General features: G+C 37.3%; 1 protein-coding gene across 3 annotated transcripts in view; it reads left to right on the forward strand.

Moving 5' to 3' along the window:
* Window positions 1–15,017, forward strand: part of LOC135101464 (F-box only protein 9-like) — a 51,618-nt gene extending 36,601 nt beyond the window's left edge. For all 3 annotated transcript variants that reach the window (XM_064005443.1, XM_064005444.1, XM_064005445.1), the window contains 3 exons: window positions 4,602–4,698; window positions 5,341–5,484; window positions 9,198–15,017. In XM_064005443.1, the coding sequence (XP_063861513.1) occupies window positions 4,602–4,698; window positions 5,341–5,484; window positions 9,198–9,392 (436 nt within the window). In that variant the 3' untranslated portion in view covers window positions 9,393–15,017. The remainder of the gene's footprint in view (window positions 1–4,601; window positions 4,699–5,340; window positions 5,485–9,197) is intronic.
* The last annotated feature ends 6,882 nt before the right edge of the window (window positions 15,018–21,899 follow it).

Consider the following 21,899-nt stretch of genomic DNA (forward strand, 5'->3'; position numbering starts at 1 on the left):
TGGAACCAATGGATTTTGGAACTTACTCGCCAGGTTCAGAGAAAGGAGAAGCCTTGAACGTGGAAATACAACAGCTCATAGACAAAGTGGTGGTGGAGGACACTCCCCCAACACCAGGATTCTTCAGTTGTGTCTTTGTGGGCAGCTTCTGCCCAGTCATAGACCTCTCGGTCCCCAGACTTATGTCTCTGCACAGACTCCTCCTCCATTGGGTGGTGAGCATTAGTCTTCCGTGATTCAGTGAGCAGTCTCTGGTCTCCTTTGGAAAAAAGCACTACACATCAATGTTATGGGGCTCTGAGTGATAAGATTAGGCCTTCAGTATTTTGTGGAATTAGTTCAAGGCTGGATTGTGGCAGCGTTCTCTGACAGTGCAACTCATTTGGTGTTTTTGGCCAAGGAAGGGGGAACTTAGTCTTTTCTGCTCAACACGGAAGCTCATCAAACACTGGAAAAGGCGGAGAACAACTCTGTTCAGCTTGTCATCCAGTTTGTCAGTGGTTCTTCCTCCATCCTTACAGACTGCCTCAGCTGACGGAAGCAAGTGCCCTCCACGGAATGGACACTAGACCAGGAGATGTGCAATGCATTGTGGAAGGTGTGGGGTTCCCCATTGGTGGATCTGTTTGCCACCAGGCTAAGTTTTTGATTGGCAGCCTTTATCTCAATTTTCCAAGACCCTATGTCAAAAGCGACATGCCTCTCTCTACAATTAGGACCATCAGGAGCTGTATGCCTTTCCTCCCTTCCTTCTAGTGAGGAAGTTCAGAAAGCAAAACTATTTTCCCCATAAGAATCAATGTAAAATGGATGAATCTGTTCCCAGACACCATTCCACCCTATCTTAGCAGCTTATGACAGATGCTCCTACAGCCAAGATGGCTGCTCAATATCTTCAGCTCAGAAATTATTTATCCTGAAAGGATTTATTGAATGAACTTAGTGACACAGAACTTATCAGAAGATGCTGTTTAGATTGTGCAGGTATTCTCTCTGTCACCAATCTAGTGAGGGAAGCCTTCCAGAGTGACACAGAAAAGAGTAACCCACCTACTGCCAAACTGAAAGTGATCATAACACTTAACGTCTTGTTGCTAAGAAAAGCTACTGGGAAAATGCAGTTGTGCAATAGTGATGATGTTGATCATTAAGAGAGCCACAGGTAGCTCAGGATTACTCCTGAGTCAACCAAAAACTGTTTGTTTACTCTTCAATGTGATTAAATTTACTTAACATCAAAGATCGAATTAGTCTTACCCACTATGTCTCTCCTCCAAATATTTATAAAAACTATTAATTAGTAATAAACTGCAGCTTTTGCTTTGTTTTTTTTAGCAATTGAAATCAAGTAACTTGTTCAAGAACTGAATTATGTATGGCAACTGAAGCAGGTGAGTTCAAAATTTTGTTAGAGAACTAATTTGTTCAAAAAGAGAGGCATTCAGTAACCAAGGTTCCACTGTACAAGCAACAATGGACACTCCTCATCTCCTTAACTGTCTTAACTCCGTCTTCCTCCTTAACCAGACCTCCTGCGCCAACTATGTGTCTGTTGTTTGTATCACACTCTCCACGTGCTTCCACTAGCCGTGTGGAGACTGTCAAGCAACTCTTCCATCACTGGGGCTATTCAGGAAGAGTTGTGCAATTCCTATTGGCAGTTAAACATCATTCCACTACTATGAACTATCAGTATAAGTGGAATCAGTATTGCCAGTGGTGCAAGGAGCATGGCCATACAGTGTCCAGCCCATCCAGTCAAAAGTTTGCTGACTTGTACTTGCGGCAACAGTGTGCCTTGTCAATGTCAGCCATCAGGAGTTGTATCTTCTCTTATAAAGGATTCAGTCTATCAGAAAAAGACTGTTCTTTGTGACATCATTAAGGCCTGTGCAAGACAAGTCCCCAGATCAATCAATAAACAGGATCCCTTCTTGGAATGTAGATGTGGTCCTGAAGGCTCTAACATTAGTTCCCTTTGAGCCCCTAAGTTATACTTCTCTCAGAGATTTAACAAAGAAAATTGTATTCCTGTTGGCTCTGGCAACAGCAAGGAGGGTCGGTGAACTCCAAGCCCTCTCCTGTAAGGTAGCACGTCAGAGTAGTGATCTGGCCCTGGCATACTTGCTCAAATTTGTTGCCAAAACAGAGACAGCCTCAAATTCTATTGCCAGGGAGTTCAGGCTTTGGAAACTGTACTGCTTGGTTGGCCTTGAAGATGAGGAACACCTATTGTACCCTGTTTGAGCACATGAATTGTACCGCCACATGACATCCTCCACTCTTTGTCCCAGGCAACTTGTCTTGTCAGTTAGGGACCAGTCACGCCCTCTCTCTAAGGCCATTATGTCTCTTCCTCAAGGAGACTATAAAAAGGGCTCATGAGTCTATCTGTGGATCTCTGTCCCCTTCTCAGAGTAGGGGCCCATGTCATCTGTGGTATTGCCACCTCCATTCTCTTGTGGAAGAATAAATCAGTTTCTACTATTTTGGATGCAGCTTGCTGGAAGACACCTTCAGTCTTTGCTGATACCTACCTGAAGGACTTCCAAAGCATGAAGGGGGACTTCTTTGCTCTGGGCCCAGTTGTAGTGGCTGGTAACATTGTGTCTTAAGGTTCCATTCCAGTTGTCCCTCCTTCAGATTTCATTGACACTTTCCCTTATCTTCAGTGCATCGTAGACATTCAGTGTGAGGTCCAAGTAGCACTGTCACTCCCCACTGACTCACCACCTTCAGGACATCCTACACAAGTGTGTTGGTCGCTAACTCTTCATAATGTGGACTCTCATCCTCATATTTTCTTTCCAAGGCATGATCCCTCCTCCTTTAATGTGGGAATCTGCTAAGTAGAAGAAGCAAGTTTTATGTGAAACAAAGTACATTTTTAATCCTAAAAGGGATTTTTCACTTACCTGTTTCTTCTATGCAAATTCTCCCAGCCTCCCCTCTTCATGGTGGTCATCAACAAGGAATGAGGAATGAGGGTATGTGGAACAGTGGGGTTACCATGGGTCACCAGGGTTGCCATTGCAACACTGACCACGATTTTTGAATGGAATTAAACATAAACGTGGGAAGGACGAGTTGGATAATATTGGGGAGCATGTAGTGCAAAGTAGAAGAAACAGGTAAGTGAATAAAATCCCTTTTAGGATTAAAAAGGTGATATTAAAAGAAATAGGAAGGGATTTCTTTATCACAAAAGACTTAAAAAAATGTGGTTGCCACTTCATTGCTACTTTGTCTCATTTCAGAGTCTCTGTTTTGGGGATGCCAGCAATAAAATGTAGTAAAAAAAGCCTGTTAATCCAATTTCCATTCTCACTCTAGTCAGAAATGCTGGTGAATTTAGAGGTACTAGAGTGGAAGTCCAGTTTTTGATGTGATAGGATGGATGGCTTTTCTCATAATCTCTGAAAATCCATGGCAAAATAACTAAATTGCTTCACATCTGGCAATTTGTCCATAGACTAGGGATTACTTGAGTATGACATGTTATAAGCCACAATTCACAGAGGAGTAGATCAACTTAACATAATACAAAGTTATTTGTAATATAAAACAGATTATAATGGGATCAGTAATGTCTGAATGAAATTTTGAGTGCTGGTGAAAAAGACATTTGATGGCCAGTAGCCATCCACCTAAAAGCCTCTATAGATTATAAACACCCTTTTTTCCCCCCTTTTTTGTACATCCGTCATGCATCCTACAACAGATAACATACCCCAATGAAGAATTATACCACTATCAAACTATGATTACTTCACCACCATACCTGTACAGCAACTTTCAGGAGACAAATGGAAATACTAGTAGAATCATAATATGATATGATATAGGAGATGCCTTTCTCAAATGGCACTGGAATACATTTTGATTGTTTTCTCTTTTTAAGCCTACAAAAAAAAATAATAATAATAAATAAATAAAATTATATATATATATATATATATATATATATATATATATATATATATATATATATATATATATATATATATATATATATATATATATATATATATATATATATATATATATAATTATCTTACAGTAGTGTAGTACTCTACTACATCACTACACAAAACTACACATACTTTGTCTTTTCAATTCCCAACTCAACCATTTTGTAGCACCAATAACTACCTCAGAATCACATGGGAGAATGAATTTTGTTTAGCAGCACAGCACAGTGAGGCAGTTTATGAAAGGAAAGCCAAATATCTTGTTACAGTGTCAATATTGTAAAGCTGACACAGCAACAACTATCACCTCTAATCTCCTATAATTACAACTACTACCTCTAGTCTCCTATATTTACTATCACTGGTACTGGTTTCACCATCTTCCAAGTTCCAGGCAGTGGGACACTGAAAATATATATAGTATATATTTGCCAAGCACTAGATATGTACAAGGATAATGCAAGAATCCTTCCTCATATTTCTATCCATTTGCCATTGCAGAAAAAAAAAAAAAATGAACAGCCAAATTGCTTTTGTGTGTTAGACAATTATTTACTTAATTAACAGACTTAACTGCATATGAAAGTATTGATAGAAATTATGTTCTAATGAACACTTTTATCATTTTAGGTTTTTCCCTGATGGCATCATTAGTATGTTGACTACTGCTGATGAGCCTCACATGGTGGTGTCTCAGCTACGCACCCGGGATGTACGCAATCCTCAGGTTAGTTTTAATGATTTCATCAATTTGCACTTCTAACATATTAAATTCTTGGATTTTGGGATAAATAATATATGGATTATTGCAGGCAAGTATTTCAGTCTTGTTTTTCATTAATACTATGACAAATCACTTCCTTTAAATTAACTGCTGCCCTTTATATCAAAGTTTTTATGTGCTGATAAGTTAATCCACCAAGGATCAGAAGAGGTGGAAGGCAGAGTGCAAAAATGGCACACAGTAGGTCCATGACTTTGTTGCATGACTGTACTTGTGTACAGGACACCAATCTGGGTATAGGGGCAGATTTTGCAGTGGAGCATAAGTAGGTGTTGATACGTTTCCATAGGGTAACCTGTTTTCCCTTTTGGTGCTAATTGATTGCTTTCTTTGTCCTGTGATTCATGACATCCTGTGTTAATCCCCTTTTTCCTGTTGTAGTGACCTGCATCTGTGTTTGTTATTTTGGTCTCCAGTTTCCTTGTCCTAATATTTCCTTGTCCGTGACAACCTGTGTTTATGAACTTTTTTACTTTTATTTTACAGATGACCATTTCTCAAACATGGGATGGCAGTTGAGAAGAGTGAGCAAGGACATACCTGAGAAAATTAGGAAGACTAGTCATTTCTTGTATTATGTTTCAGGTGCTGCAGGGACACTACTGCATCCTGGGGTCCAGTTTGTCTCTGGTATTGAAGCGACGGTCTCGGGAAAGGCAGATGAACAGGAGGAAGGGCCGTAGATACAGAGGAGGAACTACTGATGTTGCAGAAACTATCTTTCAGATTGTGAGTTTACTGTTATTTTGTGTGTGTGTGTGTGTGTGTGTGTGAAAGAGACTAGCTAAGGACATAGAAAATGGGGAAAAACCCAGGTGTAATCAACTGTAAAAAGTAAAGGAATGGAGAAAAATTTCCAGAGGCCAATTTCAGACTCAACTAAGGAGGTAAGTCCTGAGAGCCTGTGTAGCCAATTAAGTGTACCTTTCTTCTAATGTCACAAAATAGCAAGTTGGATTCCAAAGTTAGGAATAGAAGTTCAACAACATTGAAATCTTGGTTAGTGTCACCCACAAATAAAAATGATAATTTGTACTTCTTTGTTAACAATATAGCTTATCATGTTTAGATTTTATGGTCACAGTGTTTCATGTAAATGGTTTCCAAAGCAAAATTTTGTTGTAAGTTATGCTCCTGAGGATACTGAATAATTTGCTCAATGGATCCAATTACTCAAGCTTGGTGCTTGGATCCAGCTTGTCTTGGTGGATTCATGGGATTTGAACCCAGTAACTGAGTCCCATCTAGCCCTAACACATGGTCACACTGTCCAGCCACTGGCACTCCCATGCTTAGTTCTTGTTGCAATGTTTGATACATATTTATTCACTGTGTACAGGGAAAACCAGGAAAAAGAATATTCCAATGAAACAAAAAAAATTCTATAATATTTAAAGAACCCTGTCATATTTCCACATCTTCTGACCGAACATGTCAAATCTTTCACTGGTTTCTCAATCACCATTAATGAATGAACTCAGTGTCTCCAATATGCAGGCTCTTTCAGTAATCTCCCTGCTTTCAGTGCACAATCTTGAGTTTAAAGAAAATGACAGTTGTATGTTTTCACTGCACAGTCTAACATAATTATGGCTTATTGCTTTGTATAATACAATATTAGGTAAACATACACTTGTACTTAATACAATACAACATCAAACATAACTTGATATACCTAATAAAGTTTAATTTAGGCAGTGGATATCGAACCATTCAGATAACCTGAACTATCAGGAAAACCAACCTAATTCACCCTAATTAGTCTGGTTTATCGTGGAATTTGTATGTATGTTAAGTTTTTGAGCCTACATGCATGTACACAGTTGTTCCTGGGCATCAGCTAAGGCTGTTTCTGCACTCCTATATTTTTCACAAGTTAGTTGTGGCTTTACTGGCTTAGTATGGCTTCTGTTGGTTAAAGTCCTACAGATGTGATAGCCTTGATTATTCCTTTGAAAATGGCAGGCTACAAATTTAGAAAGTGAGTTGGTTGGTGTGGCAATGTGAACAGTGGAGCTTTTGTGTGCATATCATCGACAAGAAAGCTGTTAAGCTGCTTGTGTGCTTAGGAAAAACTCAGAATACCAGTCATTGTAGTAAAGGATTTCATGGAGTTTGTTTTGCATACAAGACAAGTGAATGAAGTTTTCCAAGGACTGCCAGAGCTTTTCTTAGGCATGGCAAGATTACTGCCATTTTCTTGACAGTCACAGTCACAAGCACACCAGCACCATGCTCTTGACATTCACTACACCAGTCAACTCACTTATTCTCTCCTGTCTCCTTCATAGTAATTGATCTGAGCAGTAACATATGTTGGCTTTGATTGGTAGAGGCCATACTAATTCAGCAATGTCATAAAACAAAAAACAAAAAAAACATTTCAGTGCACTGCAAGGATAACAAAGAAACAGCCTTGGCAGATGCCTGGGAGCAACAGCTCACAGACACCATCTAGAAGTGAGAATGTCAACATGGTGAAACATCATGCAGCTAATGAAACTTTATATCTCTCATATTACTATTAAAAATACAATGAACAAAATATTCCATAATGTCATGGCACTGAAATGAAGGTGCTATTCTTGAAATACAATTTGACACTGAAAATTAAGGAAAATTTGGAATCATGCTCCTTCAGTGCACAACAGCTGCTTACAAAGTGGTTACCAGATATCATTGAGCTAGGACACAGAATAAGTGTGGTGAGAAGGCACACTGATACCCAGTTCACCATGCTGTGAAATTATAACACAACATCCATACAAAGTGTTGTCACACTTGGCAGGTGGTTTTGCTTGGTGGGGACAAAAAGCAGGTAGTTGTAGTGATGTATTACAGTGATCTTGCATGTGTAATTTCTTTGATCTACGCTATTATAAACATTGTCACAGTGGAACCTTGGTTCTCAAACTTAATTTATTTCTATAGAGTGCTGTTCAAAATGAGAAATGTTTGAAAACAAACTATTTTCCCCATAGGAATCAATGTAAAATGGATTAATCTGTTCCTGGACACCTGTCCATCCTGTCATAGCAGCTTATGACAGATGCTCCCACTGCCAAGATGGCTACTCTACATTGCCAGCTCAGAAATTCTTTATCCAGATAGGATGCTTTGAAATAACTTAGTGTCATGAAACTCATCTTAAGATATTGCTTACTTAGTGACACAAAACTCATCTGAAGATATTGCTTAGACTGTGCAAGTATTCTTTTTGTCATTGATCTAGTGAGGGAAGCCTTACAGAGTGACACAGAGAAGAGCAACCCACTTACTGCCAAAATGAAGGTGATCATAGCACCTAGACATCTTGCTGTTTGGCAAAGCTACTAGGAAAATGCAGTTGTGCAGTGGTGATGGTATTCTGGGTCCTCAAAAGAGCCACAGTTGGCTCGGGATTACTTTCAAGTCAGCTGAAAACAGTTTGTTTACATTGAGGCTCTTCAACAGGATCACATTTACTTTATTTCAAAGACTGAATTACTGTCTTAACCATTATGTTTCTCATCCAAATAGCACATGAAAACAATAGAAATATTTATAGAAACAATGAATTAGCAATAAACAGCAGCTTTTGCTTTGCCTTTTAGTATTTGAAATCATGTAACTTTGAGAACTGAATTATGGTATAGCAACCAAAGCAATTATAAGTTCAAATTTTTTTTCAAAAAACAATTTGTTTGAAAAGGGAAGCACTCAGTAACCAAGGTTCCACTGTATATTATAATTTAAGTATATTAATTTAAATTAATTCATAAATTTGACTGGAGATTAACTGATGGACATCAAAAGATACAATACTAACAGACATTATCTATCCTTATTCATTGAAAGCTGATGAATGAATAATTACAAAATTATAAGAGCATTAGAAGAGTAAAATACAGTATTATGTAATATCTCATGTCTAAACAGCTCAGCACCTCACTTAAGAGTGAGGATTTATGATGCTATAATTATATATTTTACACCAAACCAAAATACTTCTACATGTTATGGATTGGAAATTACTAAAGATCTTACAGGAATGAATACAATATTTATTCAAATGTATAGTAGCAGTGCAGACAACTAAATTTTAATGAAATGTAACAATCATTGTCTAAGTTTTGAAATTGAAAAAGTTAATTTTTGATATAAACAACAGATAAATTTCAGTCTAGTAAATTATGTAAAGTGAAGTTGTAGAAACCAGTCTCAACAATTGCCTCTTTTCAAGTGATACAAATATTTCAAAGTCATGACCAGTGACAAAGTGGATAGCATACTTTCACCCTGCCAAATTTACTTACTGATAATCAAATATCATCATATGGGACAAATATCATATTCTGACACACTCTTTAAAGTGGAAACTGCTTTAAAAATTATTACAATGATTAACAAAACCAAATAATTTTGTAGTGTGCATAATGTTGATTGACTTTTCTACTCAACAGGAATATGAAATTCGACCTGTCAAGGAACACTTGCACTGGCAGTTGGTGTGGCGAACATACACAATCATCTCTATCCACTATGATGACAAGCAGAACATCTCACAGATTGATGTTAGTGATGCCAGCAAGTTTCCACCTTTGCTTTTCTCCAGAGTGAAGAGCTACTCCATGACATGTGACAGCCCCCTTACATAATCATCTGACAGGGGAATTTTTCTTTTTATGCTGCTTACAGGAACTACATTCAGCATTAGTATTATGCATTTTGTACTTGCTTTTTCATTAATTTAACATTGGTGCTGCCTTTTGTTTACCATTCTTAATGCTCAGAAAGTAAGATTACCCTTTATGTAATGCATAAGAGAATCCCAGCAGCAGAATGACTAAAGGATTCAGTTATAGCCACTCATTGCCTTATGTTTGTGGACTAACTAGGAAAAGAAATGTTGCCTCATCCTGCTTGGCAGTAATATTATTCTACATCAAAGTACGAAAATGACTCTGGTGATCCATGAACGTCATCATATCTTAAATGGTTCACAATATTGTCATGATATTTCTAAAACAAATTTTCATTATAATGATTTCCTCAAAAGTGTGTGTTTTTTTATAGAGAGAGAGTGCGTTCACACACACACACACACACACACACACACACACACACACACACACACACACACACACACACACACACACACACACACACACACACACACACACACACACACACACACACACAGGATGGTTTAAATAAGATAAATAGATGGAGTAAATCTTAGCAAATGGAATTCAATGGAAATGAATGTAAAGTAATGGAGTTTGGTGAGAGTAAGAAAAGAATACAGTATCACTGTGAGATGGATGGTGTGAAGTTAAAGAAATCAAAAGAAGAAACAGATTTGGGAGTAACAGTTACTGAAAATTTGACTCTGGACACACTTACAAAATTACTGGAGAGATGATGAATTTGTTAAAAGAATAAGAATGGCATTCTCATATTTGGATGAAGGAATGATAAGAAGAGTTGTTAATTTCCATAAGACCAAGATTGGAATATGTGGCAGTAGTGTGGTCTTGTCATACAAGGAGGAATATTATAAAACTGGAAAGAGTACAAAGATGGTTCTGGAGTTATGTCGACCTATGAAGAGAGATTAAGAAAGTTGGAAATTCCTACTCCTGAAAATAGGAGAAAGGAGATTTAATAAACATCTGCAGAATGATAAATGGAGAATGCAGAATGGAAAATGTGGACAAAGAATGTTTTATAAATTTAGACACGAAGTGAAGAAAGTTAACTGTTAAGAAGTATAGTTTTCCTCACAGAAGTGTGAACAAATGGAATAAACTCAGTGAAGATGTCATTACCAAAACTGTCCATGCTTTTAAGACCAAACTGGATAGATATAGGGACGGAATACCAAGATTACTCCCCTCCCATAAACCACAACTAGGTAAATACACACACACACACACACACACACACACACACACACACACACACACACACACACACACACACACACACACACACACACACACACACACACACACACACACACACACACACTTCCATTTAACTTGTCAAATGTTTCCCAGCTATGTTGAAGTATGAATAAATCTTGTTCTTACTCACAATAAAATTATTGGCATGCTCAGCTTACAACTAAGCAGGCCTTAGTTTGAGTTGTAGGTGTGGCAAAGCAGATGGAAAAGCCTCTTAATGCAGCCCCTGTTCACCTAGCAACAGTGGGGTACAGGATTTAAGCCAAGAAGCTGTGACCTTGCTGTTCTGATGAATAGTGTGTGAGTGGTCTCTGTCCTACCCAAAGATTGGTCTCTGTGAGCTCTGAGCTCTTTCTGCAAGGAAACAGATGGTTGGGTGAGAAGCAGACAACCATGGATAAATAATGCATACACATTCACTCAGTATAGTGTAGTGGTTAGCACACTTGGCTTACAACTGAGAAAACCTGGATTTGAGTTCCAGGAGCAGCAAGGCAAATGGGCAAGCTGCCTGTATGAGGGCCCCTTCACCCAGCTTATGGGATGTGAACCAAGAAGTTGTGACCTCACTGTCTTAGTTTGCAGTATGTGAGTGGCTTCAATTCTACCCAAAGATTGGTCACTATAAGCTCTGAGCTCTTTCTGTAGGGAAATGGCTTGCTATGCTGCAAAACCAGTAGACAACAATGAGTTAACACATTCAAAGGCAGAAGTGCTGGGTTAACAATCCCTACTAGACTACAAGGTCATTGCTTTCATACCATACAAGCTGTATGGTATGTCTTAACATAATAGAACCTGTCTTAACATAATAGAACTTTATGCATGGAATTAGACTTAGTGGAGTACCCAGTTAATGAAAGACTTCTTTTTTTTTCCCACGTCAGATATGTAGAAGACAAGACTTGGGCCTAATAAATTTTTACTTCCTGAATGACAAGAAAAAGGCAATATCAAGTTAACTTATCATTTGTTGGATACAGTGTTTCTCCATCTGGCATAATGCAAATGATGTTTTCATATTAAAGCACTGTGATAACAACAATCATGCTGTGGACAGTGATGCTAAGAAACCAGGTAGTCTAAAAGCAGCCTAGGTATCTAGAAAAGCCATGATAGTGGCTACACCACTACATGAAATGGAAATTAAAAATGCTGTATCAATGAGGATAGAGTGAAAGTAACCATCTTTTAAAATCAATCCACAGACTGCAAAATGTTTGAAAAATACAAACCTATGTATAAGTGAACATTTTTAACTGTATATTAATTTGCATTATACAATATCTTGCCAAGTAACTTCTCTGTTTTGGCTCCATGAGTGCTGGTTATGAAGGGTGGAGGGAGAGAAAGAAAAGGCAGACAGGCAGCAGTGGATGGAGATAGCACTATGCAATAGTTAATTAACCACTCACTCTCTTAGCCCTGCATCTAATTTAGCACATCTATGCAATCTGTCATGTATCCTGTAGTCATAATTTATGGCAACAATGAGGTAATGGATGTTGATAATGTGGCCACCACAACCAATGAGTTTCATCTGTAGGAAGGAAAGGAAGGTGGAAAAAGTACATGGACTACTGCATGGTAGGATAAAAGCATCAGTTATTAGTGGAAGTAGCATTTTAATGCCAATACCAATACTCTCACTCAACCTATATATGCACCAAGTACAGGAGAATGACTCAGGAGACATACCCATTAGCCAACCCCCATTTTATATACTTTTTCCAACAATGACTGCACATCATGAATATGGTGGCACATTAAATAAGATGGATTGTAGTATGTAATGCACTGATAACCTTTTGAAGGTCATTAGCTCTTTGGTCATGGTTTTACATTCATTGTATTTCTGTTCACTTAAGAGACCAGATATCAATCTAAATTAAGGAAAGATGTTCTTGCAATCTAGGAGAACTGAAAGGCCAGCAGTCCTGCCCTTGAATGTGTGTGTGTGTGTGTGTGTGTGTGTGTGCACGCGCGTGCATGTGCGCACACACTTGTATGCTAAATTAGACTATGTGGACACTTTATACAAGTTATACAAACAAACATATACATCAACAGTTTATATGAGTGTGAAAGTCATAAATTCCAGCATATAATGCAATTAAACATTTTCTCGCACTAACCTGGTTTAGCAATGTATTTAACAGTATCAAATACTGATATAAGGCCCTTGTGGAGATTCAACTGATTTCATCCATGTTTACAATAAAAATATGGTAAATTAAGAAGCATCTAAGCATGATAAAGATGAAAAGAAGTGAACATAGACAAATTATTGTCACACCAATGTCTCCACAACACTTGCACCCTCAGTATATTGACAATGCTATGCTCAGCATCTCCAACTTGTAGGTAAAAAAGTAGTAATTAAAAAAAAATAAATAAATAAAACTTGTCTGCTAGATGTGTTTGTGAGGTAAGCTCATAGTGTTGATTCTGAAGTTAGAATACCTTGCAGAACAGAGGTTGTGACATCATGTGCTTTCATGACTAGCATGTTTTAATATTTAGAAATAATCCTTCTGCTGTATATTGAGCACATTCTTCTTGCACACTCCCTGACCAGAGTATATCTTTGAATTTGATATACATTAAGCTCAAAGGGAAAATGATCACCTCATGAACAAAAAATCTAACAGCAGCAAAAAGGTGATTTGTAGACAAGCACAGGATGCCTAGGTGGACAGGTGAAAATGATACCTATCTGATGCATAAAATTACTCTCTACTTGGGATGTAAATTTACCAGTCAGAGCATTTAACATCTTACCTGTCCAGTTCTCCCTGTTAAAAAGTAGTTGATCTAAACTGACTTCTTTTTAATTGTATTATCAAACAAAATTTATTTATTTAATCATTTGGATTATTTATTTGGATTTTCCCTTTCTCTGCATGTAAATACCTCCAATCTGCACTGGGTCACACACACAAGAATACCATTATGTACTACTACAGGTTGATAATGCTTTTGTCCAGATTTCCAAAATTTACAAGTTGAGAATGCTCGTCAGAATTCCAAACTAAGCAGATTTTGGGAAGTACATAACATGAAGGAGGTAAGAGTTAGTAAAATGTGCGTCCCATCACTAACAGAAGAGTATTATAGCTATAATAGTATTATAACTATACTAACATTTTGAGGCACTACATGCTCCTCATTCTAACTTCTTAAGGCAGCTGGCTCATTTTACTCACATCACTGGGAGCCTTTACCACATTAAACAGTTACACTTAAAAGAACTTGACAGGGATTACAAAAAAAAAAAAAAAAAAAAAAAAAGAACAGTTTGACACAGAATTTGGTGTTTGCTCTCAGCTCAAGTTTGAGGTCAATGGTAAGATCAATGAGTACATCAACATGTGATTCACAATATTAAGCTAAATATCATAAGAAAATATTCTTTTATATTTCTTTTATAGAGCTCATTCTTAATGAAACAATACAAATGTGTGGTGCATCCTGCAATAAATATATGATAAATTTGTACCTTAAAGTATTAGGATCTCTCCAACAAAGAATCAATTTATAATGAAAACTTTTTTCCTCAAAATAGACAATTTATACCAATAAATTGTCTTTCTCTTAGTAAAATAGGGATGTGTCTTGCCCAACTGCAAGTATGATACATATTTGACATTAAGTGTTGGATGATTATTTACATTAAGTATTCTGAACATGCTTGAGATGCATTATGCTAAGGTGTTTCAGACAAATTATGCAAAGCTACAATGATGATGATTTTGCTTTTATGTATGTGGTATGATATCTATTTAAAAATGGCTTTATCTGATAACAAACATCATTAAAGGTGTTCTAAAATCCACAGCACTTCTGGTTCTGAGCATTCTCAATAATAGATTCCTAACCTGTACTATTGTGTGTATATATATATATATATATATATATATATATATATATATATATATATATATATATATATATATATATATATATATATACCATAAATTTTAAAGTTTCTAGGGATGGATTCCTCTCCTAATTGGACTGTTCTTGATTCAGCAGTCACAGCATACAAATCATGATCTTTAGTACAAACATATGTAAGATTTATGGTATTTGTTGTGAATTATTGATTTGTTTCCAAGTGAACACCAGGAAGAGTTGAAGTGGATTGAAAAATCATTATTTTCATTAACAGAAAATTCATGTATACTTATTGAAAATTTTAGAGTAAAAGTTACTGAACCTTTTAAATAGTCTCTCTCTCTCTCTCTCTCTCTCTCTCTCTCTCTCTCTCTCTCTCTCTCTCTCTCTCTCTCTCTCTCTCTCTCTCTCTCTCTCTCTCTCAGAATACAACTTAGTACTGAAAATATTTTACATTTACCACTCTCCTTTCTTGAAAATTGTTATTCAAGGTTATACACTCACATGAATAATGACAGCATATATCAAGCATCTTTACACAAATGGCTAAATCTTAATACAGGCAATCTTTGTTATATGTGTAGGTTATATTCCTAAGAACTCTCACAGAAAGCAGTTTTCATGAATAACAAACTATTTTTCAATACAAATCAGTGATATGGAGAAATTACAACAATAGACAGCAAAGCAAAAAATTATCTCTTGTCACCTTAGTGTTGCTTCATTTTGATCATGGCAGAATGGTTTATAGATGATCATGTATTAGATACAACTAAAATTCTGATTTCTTAAGCCCCTTTCACACATTCACAGTTTGAACCACAACAAAATGAAATCTGATCGATACATACTTTGGTACTTTCACAGTTCATTCGTGGTTCAGTGGTACATTTCTTGCACAGGTAATTACTGCTCAGTTACCACTATGCAATACAGATCTATGGTACATTGCATTTATTTGCATGACAATGCAAAAATACATTATCTACAGTGATTTATATGATGATGATATGACAATGTACACTGGTTGTAAAGCAATGCAAAGTGACTGTATGGCAAAGTTATGGAGGCTGATGAAGGTGGCCATGGCATATGGGTGCATCACTTCACACTGCCATGTGCATGTGTTTTCTCACCTGGCTATGCATCCCAGCATGGATGACACTGAACTTGTGATTGTGCATTCTGAATTGCAGGCAAACCTGAGTTACCTGTTCTTACATTAACTATGTAAATTAAGGAGAAAGGGAACACTGGATTAGGCCATGGCACCTCAGCCATTTTTTTTTGGTAATATGATAAGCCAATGCACAACTGTGACAGTGTCATGAAGTACTGTTGCCACATCACAAGGTTGTCATGTTGCCATCTTAAGCCTGTACCACCATCACCATGTCACCTTCCTCTCCCATTGATCTTTGTACTTACCATGTTGCCTCCATGGTTTTTCATGCTTTTACATCACAGAAAACCAGGGTACAATGTCACAGTGTAGTACACTGAATCACTGCATGGTGCCCATATGGTAATTTATGGTATTTTTGATTGCCACAGCAAACTTTAAAAAAGTTGGACAATACCATAAATATTCTGGCTTGAACCAGTGAACACTTGCTAGGACAGTGATTCATGGTAAATGGAACACTGGCTCGAATCATGAATGCTTGAAAGAGGCTTTATTCATTAACAATATACTGCAATTTTTTGCAATCTTTTTGTCAAGTGCCAGGTGAATTTTCTCATAAAACAGCATGAGATTCTATGCCATGCAAAAAATGTATAAGTAATATTATATTCCTCCCCATGGTAGATAGTAGAATCTATAGGTGTTTACTTACCAGTATGCCCACTTTGTAGCTTTATCTCTCTGCCCTTAACTGGTGGATAGCCCCTTTAAAAAAAACTGAGTTAAGGTAGTATACCCCTGTATGCATGTGACTGTTTAGCAATAGGATGTGCCACTTATTGAGACATGCATGAGAAGAGACATTCCTGATGAGTTTTTTTTTGTATAGGAATACCAGATAATAAACATAGGTATCAGAGCAAAATCAAGTGAGTCAAACTGCTTGGTAGACATACCCAGTGGAGAAAGTACAAATAAGCAAGTACAGTTATACACACAAACTGCATAATTATAACAAGGATTGCCTGTAAGGTCCTTCAGCCATTCGTGGGAAATGAGTAAATTAAGTTAGTATTTGAAGCTTTCATTATTCAAAATAAATCTGAAAATGTTAACATTGTTCTAGATGTATGCTATTTTAAAAATAAATAAATAAATAAATAATCAACTTTTTTCTAAACTTTGATGTTGACAGTGCACCTAATGTATTACTACTAAATTATTGATTTGATCTATGAAGTAGTGATAATATATCCCTAAGTATATTTAAAATTGTGATCAGCAAAAAATATAATTTACATACAATTTATGACTGTTAGATTTAAGTTTAGCACTTTTGAATATTCTGTCTGTACTTTATTCTGAACAGGTTTCTGGAGTCGAAATTTTACTCTACATCATGATTTTGCCTTAAGTGTCATGTGTATGAATATAATTTATATATATATATATATATATATATATATATATATATATATATATATATATATATATATATATATATATATATACACATTAATTACAACCAATGTATGTATATATGTTCTTCCTTGTCTGTCAAGTTCTGTTTACACTAAAGTGACCATATCCCCCGTTCCCCAAAAACATGCCAAACCACAAAAGGAGCTAATGATAGGAAAAAAAAAAAAAAAAAGGGAAAAAAATAGTGAATGGAGACGAATCATTGTACAGTTGGTGGCTGGCAGGTTGGCTTTAAGGTGTTTATGTAATATTTTGGAGGAGACACAAGTCTATTTATATGTAATATTTTGGAGGAGACACAACTATATATAATACATTAGGGAAATTGGTGAGGAACAGAGTATTTTGAAAGAGTGAAGAGCAGTGTGTTTTGAAAGACCAATTAATGTCTGAATAGGATTTTTTTTTTTTTTTTTATACAGGATAACAGCAAGAGGAAATTAAAGTAGGCTTCTGCTGTAATGAGCGATCTTGATAAGTACATGACAGAACTGACTAGAGAACAAAATGGTGTTACTGAAGATGCAGACACGAATATAATAAATAAATAAATAAATAAATAAATAAATAAATAAATAAATAAAAATAAAAATAAATATGAATGCATTGGGATTTGATTAAGGTGTGTGAAGAAGCTACAGTGGCTTTTTAATTTATACTATGGTGCAATGAAAGAGATGGAAGTAAAGGCTAAGAGTATTAAAAGCATTTGGCCATTGTCATACGCGTATCAAAAGACACCCCTCCACCTAATGAACGAAATTAAATTTCATCAGGGTTAAACGAGGTTACAGGTTGTGTGGGGTAGCTAAAGGAAGGTTACATCACCTTAATGCTGCCAGATATACCAATAACAGCCGGCATCTATATTGGTCATTAGCAACTATCAGGGAGAGGATCTTGAACTTTACATTTTACATAACTGCGCTCTATCGTTTTCACATTCACCCACGGAAAACAGCTCACCCACGGAAAACAGCCCGACTAACAAGCTAAGGCGATTATAGGGAATCCGGCACGATCTTTATATCTTCGCGGCCCTAACAACTACAACATACCATGACATTGTCACCGTGTACTACATATACATGCTGCCATAACTCAACTCAAGCAGCAGGGCCGGTAATGGTAAATACATTTGTGTTCCCAAGGAATAAAGAAGAGTACTGAACCCACCTACATCAGTGCTGGACAACGTAACGACGCTGCGCCATGAGGGTGCCCGCCCCGGCCAGTCCTGCCGATGTCGACGAAGTGAATCAGCTGATGGTTCGCTTTGCACGTGATCACCACAGCAAGCCCGCTACCAGGGCCCATATGTGGCCTGTACCTGTTACGTATTAAGCCGAAAACCAAGTTCACCAAATAATTCCTGAGAGAGAGAGAGAGAGAGAGAGAGAGAGAGAGAGAGAGGTTTGCGCACAAGCACATCTTCAAACTGAAGGCCATTAGCAGATTAATATAAATAGTTTTTACAAAAAATTCAGATTATTCTTTTATCTAGCATTACAGTATCGTCTGGTAAATGTAAGGTACTGTGATATAACAATGATGATATTCTAAAGTTTTGATTGTCGGTACGGGGGAAGAAAGTTAAATCCTAACAACCAGCCCGTCTTCCCCAAACCAAATTATGGGAAGAGAACTTTGTTGATGACATGCATGTGACAGCTTTTGATTATGTAAAAAAGTGAAAATTCACGTTCCTGGATGGCTATTAAAAAAAAAATATCGTGATGAATAATGCATACAATTATGAAACAAAACAGGTTGGTAAGATTTCCGCACTCGACCTCTCACCCCGCGTTGATGGGGCAGACACTTAACGGCGTCATGAGGCAACAGCGCAGCCACCACTCATCCCCACGAGGACATACCCAACGCAAGGCTAAATACCCAAGTGAGACACAAGATACCTAACTACCTTACTGCCTTCCTTTGTAAACAATATAAACTTCAAGGCTGTCTTAACTTCGCTCATCATTTAGACCACATTCTTTCCTATGAGAGACATGGGTTTGATCTAAATAATCACTTACATATTTTATTTATTTATTTATAGTAGTGGTAGTAGTAGTAGTAGTAATAGTATGAGAGAGAGAGAGAGAGAGAGAGAGAGAGAGAGAGAGAGATTGGAGTACCGCGATGCTATCTTGGGTTAATATATCAACAAATAAGTGAGAGAAGCTTGAACCGGATACAGAACCAACCTTACTGATCCTTCTGACTTTCCGGATCGGCTGATCGTGGCTGATGGGATGAGGGACGGTGGTAGCCTGGCGCGAATTCCCTTATGCAAGGATAACATCGAGAGAACAGAATATTTAGGAAATTACATATAAGGGACCACAGAGAATTACAGCGTATAATTTGATGCGAAAACGCTATAGATGAGAGAAAGGTGGGAGAAAGGAGTGTCTGTGAGGTGCATATCATGTCGTTTGTGGATACAACCTCAGCGAGGATAACTGCAAGATTTAATGGATGAAGTCACTAGTGTATACGAAATACAATATGGTGAGCGCACCAAAAAAATAAGTGACTGAGTGATAAATATAAATAAATAAAATAAAATAAAATAAAATAAAATAAAAGGAGGAGGAGGAGGAGGAGGAGGAAGTCAGTAAATAAAGGAAAAATGAAATGTAATCAAACTTGACTGATGCATTTGACGTCTGCATTTTGTCGGCTTGCCCCTGCCCCCTCCCTATCAAGAAATAAATGACTGTCGAAGACATAAGAACTTCTAACTACTGCCCTTTCCATATATTCTGGATATAATCAAATTAAGATAGCCAAGTAATCTTCAGTAATTTCAAAACTATTTCTTCATCTACCAGCTAAATGAAATTGGTAAATGTTTAATTTCTTGCCCGTCTCAAGTTGGAAGACTTTTTTTCTGGTAGATTTCGTGTTTTGAATTAATCTGCTAACCATTTCTGTCGGAAATCTGTCGTTCTCTCTCTCTCTCTCTCTCTCTCTCCCCTACAAGAGGCGCGCACGGCTATATTTCCTATCGTTTTCGGCTCCTACACCATACAGTCATGGGAACCTGATAGGAAAGCGAGGTCTTCCGATGGGGAAAGCTAAGAGCCAAATACCGCCTCTTACCACCAAAAAATAAATAGGGAGCTGCTTAATATTGTTGTTCATCTTGTAATGTTACCATGTTCTTGATCCTGCTCTTGCTGCTAGCATCCTAACTAAACCTAGCCTAACATAACTAAACCGGTAAATATGAAATCAAGCCGCAGCAGCAGTAGTGCAGCTCCCTGTTTATTTTTGGTGGCTAGCGGCGTTATAATAAATTTCCGGGGCAAATATATGGGGTTGAAAATACTCAGAATAAAAGGCTCCATAAGACGACAGAGGTAAGAATTGTCGCTGTTCCACGGGTAAGTAAATACCGTGAAATTTACATAAACTTTATCATAATAGTAAACTAGTAAACTTGCGCCCTCTTCACTGTGCCTTCTTAGTAGTTCCGTAGCTTAATTAACTTTCATTAGTGTATATTGATTCAATATATCTCCTTTATTTTTTCACTTACATACCCATCTCTGAACACTATCTTGTTCTGAACCTTGTGACTACAAGAACTAACCTATTTGTCATTTCTGACACCTTTTCTCTTAGGAGGCGGTGGTGTGTGTGTGTGTGTGTGTGTGTGTAGCTTTGATATTCCCGGGAAATATGCATTTCTTAAGTGCGACGTGATTGATGTCAGGAATGCGCTAAGTGGGACGAGGCCCTAGGAGAGGCGGTTCTTCATTCACCGTAGAGCGCATGGAGTTATTATCGCAGAAGTGGGTACTTGTTTGCACGTCCGTGTGTTAAACTATGGAATGAATGCGGACGGGCTGTGGCCTACTTGAGGCAGCGTCAAAACCGTAATCCGAGGACCCGCATCCGGGAGCAGGCACGCGTGGCTACTACCTTCCACTTCCCGCTTCCACAAGTGTCTGCATCAGAAGTTACGATTTTTTTCCTCACGCTTCTTCGAGTCCTGACATTAGATAAGGGGAGGGTGGAAAAAGGACATAAATCATGGGGGGAACAGGCATGATAAGATATTGACGCCAATTAATTCATGGAGAGCGTTACGTTCACTTCACAAATCCACGTAGGGAAGTTTTGGCAATGGAAAATCACATCACAGATTGAAAGACCTAACAAGATTATTATGAGATAATTACACTAAGGAGCTGCTCAAACAGAAAGGAATGAATAAATAATACACGAATAAACGGTGACTGACCAGAGGCTGCTGCACAATCACTGCTTTTCAGGAATTTATATTACGTCTGTTTTCATAACTGATACGTGAGTGGAATTACTAGGACATTTAGATTTTACAAGAGATTATATAGTAGGAAAATCCTTGTAATATAACAACTCTCTCGCTTACACGAATCACAGATCCAATTATGAATGAAATCTTGAAATCTTGTTTTTTTTTGCATACGTACAAGTTAACGAATATTAGTATGGAGTCCACATATCCAGACACCCCATCGAGAGACTACCTTTCTAGACTACAATTCATTGTTAGTTTCTCTAGTGCAGATTCTACATTCCTACTTCACCAGTTAACCTCAAACACGCTCCGCAGAATCATATCTAACATCTTTCAGAAGTCCATCCACATCGCACATTCATATACACAAGGCTAAAAATAAAAGGCAATTATC

This window comes from Scylla paramamosain, chromosome 6 (assembly GCF_035594125.1).
Source record: "Scylla paramamosain isolate STU-SP2022 chromosome 6, ASM3559412v1, whole genome shotgun sequence".
Lineage (NCBI taxonomy): Eukaryota > Metazoa > Arthropoda > Malacostraca > Decapoda > Portunidae > Scylla > Scylla paramamosain.